The sequence below is a fragment of the Suncus etruscus genome, chromosome 3, assembly GCF_024139225.1.
Source record: "Suncus etruscus isolate mSunEtr1 chromosome 3, mSunEtr1.pri.cur, whole genome shotgun sequence".
NCBI classification, from domain to species: Eukaryota; Metazoa; Chordata; class Mammalia; order Eulipotyphla; family Soricidae; genus Suncus; species Suncus etruscus.
In genome coordinates, this window is record NC_064850.1 from 70,686,743 (window position 1) to 70,696,687 (window position 9,945).

Below are 9,945 nucleotides of genomic sequence, written 5' to 3' on the forward strand. Positions count from 1 at the left end.
CATTTCTTCAAAGTTGTTCAGTTTGCTGATATATAGTGGTTCATAATAATCTTTCAGTGACATTGGATGTAATATCTTTTTTATTTACAATTTCATTGACATGGTTCCTCTTTTATTCTCATTTATCTAGACCAGTATTTCCTAGAGTGGGAAATATAGCTCCCTTGAGGGTTACTGGAATGATCTGGGGAGGAGGAGAGTAGCTTTGGGTGCAATTGTGGGCGCTTTTGATTGTTTTCTTGAGGATAGCATCCCTAGAAAGTGACTTGTTTCCTGAAGAGGAGTCAGTAAACAATATATTTTGGAACTTATAAATAACTGTCAATTTCTATAGGGTTCAGGCACCAGGTCCCCCAACGAGGCCGATGCAAGGGTGGGTAAGAGTCTCTTCCAGCTTGTGGCCTCCAGGCCAGACTTGGGAAAGAAAGGGAAGACTGTGAGCCACAGACCACTCACAGGGAAGCATTGTCAGAGCAATGGACTTTGTTTATTGAAGGTAGGGACAAGGCTTTTAAGGGTAAACTTAGGTGGGAAACAGAATGTGGGTAATACAGTTTAGACATTACAGCAACAAGATGGTATGCAGAGACAACAGTCACAGGGTACATGGCATCATTGATTTGGATGGTATGCAAAGATAGCAGTTACAATGCCCATGGCATCATTAAATCAGGAAGCATGTGAAGATAGCGGTTGCAATCCTTGTGGTACTATCAGCCTAGACAGGTTGTTTGACCTGGATGACTTTTTCCTGCACTCAAAACAGCAGGGACACAAGTCTCTAAACAGAGACTTTCTTTTATATTTAAGGCCAACTTGCAGAAATCTCCTTATTTCTGGGCCTCTCTCCCCACAAATTCTATTTATCATTTCAATGAACCACAATTTTTCTATTTCTTTCCTATTCTCCATTTAGTTCATTTCCACTCTAATCCTTATTTTTCCCTTCTATCAAATTTGGATTGTTTTCCCACCCATCCCCACTTAGATCTTTACTTGTAGATATAGATTATTTACTTAGTATATTTTTGCTTAATGTAGGTACAAACTTCTTTGTCAGAAACTGCTTAGAACTACATGTGCTGCATCTCATAAAATTCATTATGCTCTTTCAGGGAGTTTTTGGTAGTTGATAAGGTTTTCTAGGTATAAAATCATTTTATCTGCAAATTATGTGTATGATTTTTTTCCTTTCCAATATCGATGCCCTTGATATCTCTTTTTTTCCTAAATTTTATGGCAAGAACTTTCAATACTATATTGGAAGTGAGTGGACAATCTTGTCTTAGAGGGAAGACATTTAAGTTTCACCACAGAGTATATTGTTCAATTGTGGTAAATGGATTTAATTATGTTGATGAAATCAAGATCTTCCAACCTTCATTATATTGAATGCTTTTATGAGTGGCATTAAATCTTGTAAAATTCTTTCTCTGTATCTATTGATATGATTACTTTATTTTTTCTTATATGGCATGATAATTATATTGATTAAATTATGTATATTAAACCCTTCTATCCCCTGGATAAATCCTACTTGGTCATGATATATATGATCTTTTTAATGCATTATATTCAGTTTGATAATATTGTGTGGGATATTTTGCAGGATATTTGCATGTATGTTCAGAATAGTTTTCTTTTTTCTGGTGTCTCTGGTTATTTGTATCAGGAATTAATATATGCCTCGTAGAAATTGAGATAATTTATGTTCTTCAACTTTCTGAAAGATCCTGAAAAGGATTGGGAGTAGGTCTTCTTTAAATGTTTTAAAAAACTCACTAATGAAACTGTACAACATCTGTGCACCGGTAATTATATTATGTGTGTTGTTACAAAATATTAGAGCAATCAAGATGTCCCTCATGGGTAAATGGGTAAAGAGATTGTTTTATATTCATTTTCTTTTGGACAATAGGATATTATACATCATTACCCAAAAATAAAAAGATATAGATATATTTTAAATGCATAATACTGACAGATAATGTTACATACTGAATGACTAACTATTCTGTAATAGGAAAACATGTGAAAATAATAATAAAAACAATTGTTTCTAAAATGAAATGATCAGGTCTTGATACTATTTTGTCAGGAGTTATATATCAGTATGCATTATCAGTGCTAAACATTTGGGTCTATGTAATTAAACTCTATGACACTCACACAATGATGATATTACCAAATTATATCTTTCTCGGAAAGACATACATATTATAATATAACATTTAACACCCCCATTGTTAGGGGCCACAAAACTGTGTTCAGCAGAAGATAGAGTTATAAAGATGAAGTAGTTGGACAGGACACAAGGCCTATAATGCTCACTGTCTGAGGACCTGAATCAGGCATTAATGTTCTGATCATGTAAGGTCACTGGTTTTCTTCTACAAGGAAAGCCAAGAGCTATATTTTCTAATCAAGTATTATTCAATGGAAGACTTGGATGGGCTGTACAGCTTTCTGTCTCCTCCAATAATATTTTCTGCTCAAGGAGTTGAAGGCTGTATTCAGTAATGAGGGGAGGCTATGAATTCATGTCTCTGACTATTGAATTAAGTCCTCGGGTTCAACACTGGAATACTGGCAAGAAGCAGGTCTATGATCAGATGAGAGTCTGGAAAAAAATTCATGCAAACAAGCACGTAAAGAGAAAAGGCTTTGGAAGAGTTCTCCATGTTACCTTTCTCTCCTATTCACCGGCCACTCTGCAAGCCGCTGCTGCTTCCTAGATCTGGAAAACAAAAGAGAAAGATGTTCATCTGTTCTATCCTAGCATTTTATCTGAGGGGAAAAGTCACACCTGCAAAGTGGGACCATATGGTTTCCACACCTATCCAAGGTGCTACATTCAAAGATAATTCCCTCCAACGAGTAACAATGCACATACTGATTGAGGTAGAAACAGACAAATCTCGTAATTCCACATCTGACCTGGTAGGTACAGGAGAAAGAGCAATTCTAAGTTCACTAAAGTACTTTTGCTGTTTTGGTTCTGTGGATGAGCAAAGTCCCTTGTTCACATTACTGTATGAGCTTTCCATGAAGGAGCTTCTCTGATCTGAGTATTAGTTGTATAGTTTATAATTGATTATATAGTTTATAATGGATTTTCAGCTCTTGAGCCCTAGAGAGTCCTTATAATCTTCATGAGACAAAATCAGAGTAAAGTGATTCACAGTGTGGGGATAGATTTTTACCACTGAATTCTTTCCCCACTTAAAGAACTGTAGAGTCAGAGGAATGGTCAAGTGCTATGTTAGACTTGGAAACGAGATACTGTGTTCAACATGTAGCCTTTCTTCTTATTTCACTAATTCTGTCTGCCTTCATCTGAAATTTACTCCTATATTTTAGGAATATTTATCTTGTTCTTGAAAAGTTATTTGTTTTTTGCCTTGTGATGGGAAGTAAGAAATGACCTAATTTGCCACTTTCATAATGACACTTCTTTCATATTTTGAGAAAATAGAGATTTATTTGTTAAAAACTGATTTAAGCTTTTTAATGAACCTGTAAGCTTATTAAATTATTATATAGCATTATCCTGGGAAAGGAATTCTTTAATTCTGTATTAATTCTCTAATATAAAATCCAAGATTCAAAATGGAAGAGCTGAGCTTAGGCTTGACATTAGGTAACTATATTTCTTATTTGTAAAATAAAGAATTAAGGAGCATGTCTTTCCCAATAAGGCTTAAGAAATGATATACTTTGACCAAGAAATTTTCCTTTTCATTTATCCATGCCAAAGAAAATTCAGTTAAGGGAGTGGAGAGGGGGTAGATTTACTATGTAAAGATGTCTAATAACATTTCAACAGTAAATTAATCTAAGTATTTATCAATAGTCAGCTACTTTATTGTATTGAATCAAGAATTTGGACATCATTATAAGTAATACCAGTAGAGCGTCACCTCAACATAGAAAATATCCAAGTTAAATTGTTAAATGAGAGGGGAAAATAATTGCATGCGAATTACTGTAATTATAAAAATCAAAACCCACAGAATTGGTCCTAGAATGAAGATTAAAAATGACTTATAGAAATAGATTATCGGGGCCGGAGAGATAACATGGAGGCAGGCAGGGCGTTTGCCTTGCTTGTAGAAGGATGGTAGTTCAAATCCCGGTATCCCATATGATCCCCCGAGCCTGCCGGGAGTGATCTCTGAGTGTAGAGCTAGAAGGAACCCCTGAGCACTGCTGAGTGTTACTCAAAAACCAAAATCCAAAAAAAAAAAAAAAAAAAAAAAAGATTATCATATGGGGCCGGAGTGGTGGCACAAGCTAGCCTAGGACGAACTTTGCATCCCATGTGATCGCCCACTCCAGGAGTGAGAGCATCACTGGGTGTGGCCAACAAATACCAAAAAAAAAAAAAAAGATTATTATTATATAGTAAAATTCTGTAGTTTTACTAAATTAATTGAACTTACATTTAAATTTAAATATCTAGATAACATTTCAAATTCTGAAAGGTACCACTCATAATTATACCTAATAATAACAAGTAGTGATTTATTGTCATGTTCATGGCCAAAATTGGAGGTTTGCAAGACACTAATTGTGAATATTACTATCCTTTCGAGGTATGTTTGTTATTTTTGGTTTCACATATAACCTTAGGATTTATATTCAGTGTCTATTACTAACATGACTGTTAGAGCCAGAATTCCATGGAATAATTTGTTCAATTCCTTAAATTTTATTTCTTCTGTTTGTTTTAATCTTTGTAGAAAATGATCTCCTATACTGTAAGTTAAGAAAAAACCTTTCTCTTTACAGGTATTCCATTGTCCAAAGAAAACAACATTTCTGCCCCCTTGATCTCCAGCTCACCTGTGAAAGAGGCCCAGGAGTATGAAGATCTCCCAAGTGAAGAAGAAGATAAAATAAAAGAAGATCCCCTTACCATCTCTGAACTGGTGTACAACCCAAGTGCCAGCCTACTTCCCACCCCAGTTGATGATGATGAGATTGACATGCTCTTTGATTGTCCATCCAGGCTGGAGTTAGAAAGAGAAGACACAGATTCATTTGAGGAGCTGGAAGCAGATGAAAATGCTTTTCTGGTGGCTGAAGAAGAAGAGCTGAAAGAGGCTCACAGAGCTTTGTCGTGGAGCTATGATATTCTCAGCAGCCATTTTCGGGTGAATCCACTGGTCAAGAGTTTTTCGAGACTCCTTATAGTGGGCCTGGGTCTGCTGCTCTTTGTATTCCCCCTGCTCCTCCTCCTTTTGGAGTCAGGTATTGATCTCTCCTTCTTATGTGAAATTCGCCAGACTCCAGAGTTTGAGCAATTTCACTATGAATACTACTGTCCTCTCAAGGAATGGGTGGCTAGCAAAGTAAAACTCATTCTCTACATGTTAGGTTGCTCATAAATTTAGTATCTCATATTGCTAAGGGCTATATTCAATACTAGTTATTTTTTCTAACAGATGTCTGATTCTGAATGGTCATGGGCCATAAACAGACATTTCTCTATTCACAACTGATTATTCAAACATTTTTTTGCTTTCCATAATTCACTATACTTACATAAGCTCAAATTAATACAATTATTTTAGTTAAATGTCAAGAAATGGCCTTTAAGTAACCAAATATTTTATTACAATTTAGACATTCTTACTATATAACATATGCTTCATTAAAATGGGCTCACTTTTCCTTTTTTTTTTTTTAACAGCATCATTACAAGCTATAAGATTCAGAATCAGAGCTTTGGTAAAAACCCAAGAGAAAGCTTTTGAATATAATCCTTAGTGAAAACAATGTCCTCTAACCAATGCCTATACAATTAAATTTATGCTAAGTTTTTGGTTTTTTTTATTTTTAATATTTTTATGTGTTTAAAATATTTTGGTAAATTTTTAGCAAAAAAAAAAAAGGAAGAAGAAGTCTCCTGGAGTTATTTAAGTGTATAGAATGTAAAACAAAGGGTATGTTGGGAATCTTTTTATGTTTTGAAACTGGTTGTTCTTTTTTAATATTTCTTGACTGAATAACTCCAAAATTTCTTGTCACCTGCATATGAGATTGAGAGTAAGTAGAAAGAAGCTTTAGTAAGAAAGAGCCCCAAATGGATGATAGAACAGGAAAGCACCAAGTAGACACTGGGTGGCCCATTTTTTCAAAGTATTTGGACAAGATGACTTGTAACTTTCATTTGTATCTGTCCATATATTTTGTGTGGGAAGGCAGAATGTTTTTAGGGGAATAGAATTTTAGAGAAAAAATGTTAAGATATATGCGTTAATTGCATATTATTGGATTATATTTATTAACCTGAGAACAGAAGCAATAAGGATTGAACAAATGGCAAGTAGCAAGAGAGAGTTTTTGGTAAAGCAGGCAAATGGTTGACAAATCATATTTCTTATAAAAGCAAGACAATATATAGGATGATGTATATAACAATGCAGTCACTGTTGAGATGGCAGTAATAAGTTTAATTGGATTTAAATAACTAAGACAAACGTTGAGGCACATTTTTGGTACTTTGTTTCATTCATTATGTTTTTATTGAAGAGAATTCAAGATAAGGGCTGTTTCTGAAAAAAAAGGAGAAAGAATGAAGGGGACAGGGATTCTCCTTAATTTGAGAGTGAAGGTCTATGATCTTGTGGTGGTCACTATCCCTATATTTTCTAAGCTCTGTAAGATCTAAGCCCATAAATTCATATGGGGTGTACAGGGAACTCACTGGGAGATATATCATTTCAGCTCAGGAAAAGTAAGAAAATGACTTCCTAAACACATTATGAAGAAATGCTTTCACACCTTCCTTCATACCATTAAATTCATAACAGAAGTCTTTGGTGCCTTCTATGTGGACAACTAAACAATATGTGATATAAATGAAAAGAAAAATATGGAGTTCTGAGATTCCTGCATGGATTGAAATGTCCCATTGCCCTCATTTACAAAAAGACTGGTAACCTACAATCTCTCCTTTCCAGTTCTATTATTAGCAAGATTTGAAAATTGGTCATTACAATCCTATCCAAAGGATCTGAGTGCTTATTTAGTATTTTGTTTTGAAAAGAAATTTTAATTGTCAGCTCATGAAGCTTTCATTTGAGTGGACTCTAATATTCATGTGCTATTAAGTTTTTAGTTTCTTTCAGAGCCAGAGAAGAAAGCTCGCCTGCATGTGGCTGCCCCATGTTTGATCTCCAGCACTCCATATGGTCCCTGATCCCTACCAGGACTGATCTCTGAGTGTAGAGTGAGGGGTAACCCCTGAAACCCACTCAGTATCATCCAAAGCCAAAAAAAGTGTTTTTTATTCATCTTCCTTTTAATCAACTAATTTCTACAGTTTATTTGGAAAGTTTCAAATGCCCCACTTTGAATTTTAAGCTATTTTTCTCCCTTTTTTTTCATGATTTCTAAGTCAAGCCTTTGATATACAGTTCCAGTATAGCTGTATGATATTAATCCCTCTTCCAATAATGCTCAATTATCATGTTTCAAAAATGTTATCCATGGCAAACCATCTAGCTTTCACCCTTTAAAATATTTTTTTTACATATTAGAAATTATTGTAAAACATTTGAAAAATACTGGGGCCGGAGGGTTAGCATTGAGGTAGGGCATTTGCCTTGCATGCATGCAGAAGGATGGTAGTTTGAATCCCGGCATCCCATATGGTCCCCCGAGCCTGACAGGAGCGATTTCTGAGCGTAGTGCCAGGAGTAAATCCTGAGCGCTGCCTTATCTGACCTGAAAAAAAGAAAAGAAAAGAAAAATACTGATATGTAACATGCAGTTCAACCATGAGTATTTATAATAAAGACTGATAATATTTGAGTATATTTCCAGCTATCATCTGTTTTCTCTTAAGCAAAAACTTCATTGTTCAGTAGAATGTCCTCAAAGTGAAAGAGTTGACAGAATAGAATAGGGTCTGCTATCCTTTTTTGAAATCCCAATTTACAGTAATCAAAAGCAATACTGGGATCCTAAAAATGCCATTTTGCTGAGATAGAATTAGTCTTTTAAAAATAACTTCTGTTCTTTTAGAATAAAGTTAACAGATGAAGTAAAAGACTACTTACAAAGACAGAGAATATACTATAGTGAAAGCGGTCAAAGCAATTGTGTGAGTATATGTATATTCCATATTGTTTGTATCCATGTGTTTGCATATAAATCTGTATATATGTGTATTGCATACACACAACTAATATGCGGTTGTGTTAAATTTTTTCACTTGAGGAATTTGTGACATGCTACTGGTCCTTTTCCATTGAAGTTACCATGGTGGATAAAACCTACAGTCTTAAAGTTTTAAATTCTCCATGAAAACCAGTGTGTATATACATGTGGTTATATGTACACATTTTATGGTAAATGCATATACACACACAATCTTGCCTTTAGTGCTAATGGAATTTAAATCATGAAGAAAAGTAGGTAGAGTACTGTGTATTTGTTTGTGCTTGGAACATATTGTAAAATGTTATGTATTTGGAACATATATTGTGGCCTGTCTGATATTTATAAAGACAACTCTGGGAGAAATCGAAAATAAGTTGATTTTATTGAAATAATAGAGATTTGGGGGCCATGTTACCTGTGATTGGAGCCTTATCTTTGTATAGTGGAATTTGCATTTCTGTGTCAACATCCAGATTGTTCTATATGTTAATTTGGTGGCAGGAATCCCTAAATAAAAATATTCTGGGGAAAAATATTTTTGCAATCATTTAGTTTTATTTAAAGTTGCATAAATAGCCAATTGAAGACAACAGAGAGGTAGTCTTATCTAAGAGTATGAAATGAGGTCACCCTAGAATGGTGATAATGTGAAGAAATCATGTCAGGATGGAATTAATCTTGGAAGACATTACTCAGGATGAAAGTAAGAATACCAAGTTCTTTGGAAACGCATTCAAACATAGAAAAAAAGTTAAAGGTTAATTAGTAGCATTAGGATTACTAGAAAAATAGAAAGGCAGAAAAAAATAGAGGAGAGATGTTTGGCTTTAGGAGTTAAGTGTCAGAAATAGGTGCCATCCTCTACCACAGAGAACTATATCAGACTCAACTATGTGATTCTAATCTTTAAGTTTTTTGTTTGTTTGTTTGTTTTGGGGGGACACACCCAGTGATGCTCAGAGGCTACTTCCAGCTATGCTCTCAGAAATTGCTCCTGGCTTGGGGACCATATGGAACGCCGGATATTGAGGTCCATCCTTGGTCAGTCACATGCAAGGCAAATGTCCTACCACTATGCTACCGCTCTGGCTCTCACCTTTAAGTTTTTTATATATGGACCTTGGGAGGGTCTTATTATTCTATTATCTTCCCCTTCATATGCAGCATGATCTGAAAGTAACTTTGCTTCAATTTGGTAACAACTGAGTAACAATAACTCACACAATTAGTTGTTACTCTGACTGACACAAAAGGAGCCTTCCTTATTAAAGTGTACTCCATCTGTGGTGGCCTGTTAAAGTTGTCAAGTCATTTTATTAAGATACAACTAATGGGGTCAAAGATATGTACAGTGGGTAGGGTACTTGTCTTACACTCAGCCTATTAAAGTTAATTTCCTGACACCTCATATGATTCTCAGACCTCTGCCATGAGGATGCCCTGAGCCACAGAGCCAGGAGAAGGATCTAAGGATGTGTTTTCTTCAAAAAAGAGATACAATTTATATATAACATTATATTAGTTATAGGTGTTTTAGTATATGCATATATTTCAAAATGATCACTACAATACTCAACTTTCATCACCTTATTTAGTTGGGTTCTTTTTTTGTCACTGGAACTTACTGTGTTTTGTGGATCCACACCTAGTAATGCTCAGGAGTTATTCTCAGGGATCCAATGTATACTTGGAATCAAATGCAAACCACACATTAAAGCTCATTTAGCTATCTCTCTCTGAACCTATAAGATCCATTCTTTAACTTCCAAATTT

General features: G+C 35.0%; 1 protein-coding gene across 1 annotated transcript in view; it reads left to right on the forward strand.

The window, feature by feature from the left end:
* FRMD3 (FERM domain containing 3) overlaps nucleotides 1-5,469 on the forward strand; it is a 261,219-nt gene extending 255,750 nt beyond the window's left edge. The window contains exon 14 of the mRNA XM_049770634.1: nucleotides 4,792-5,469. Within this exon, the coding sequence (XP_049626591.1) occupies nucleotides 4,792-5,390 (599 nt within the window). The 3' untranslated portion in view covers nucleotides 5,391-5,469. The remainder of the gene's footprint in view (nucleotides 1-4,791) is intronic.
* Nucleotides 5,470-9,945: the final 4,476 nt, after the last annotated feature.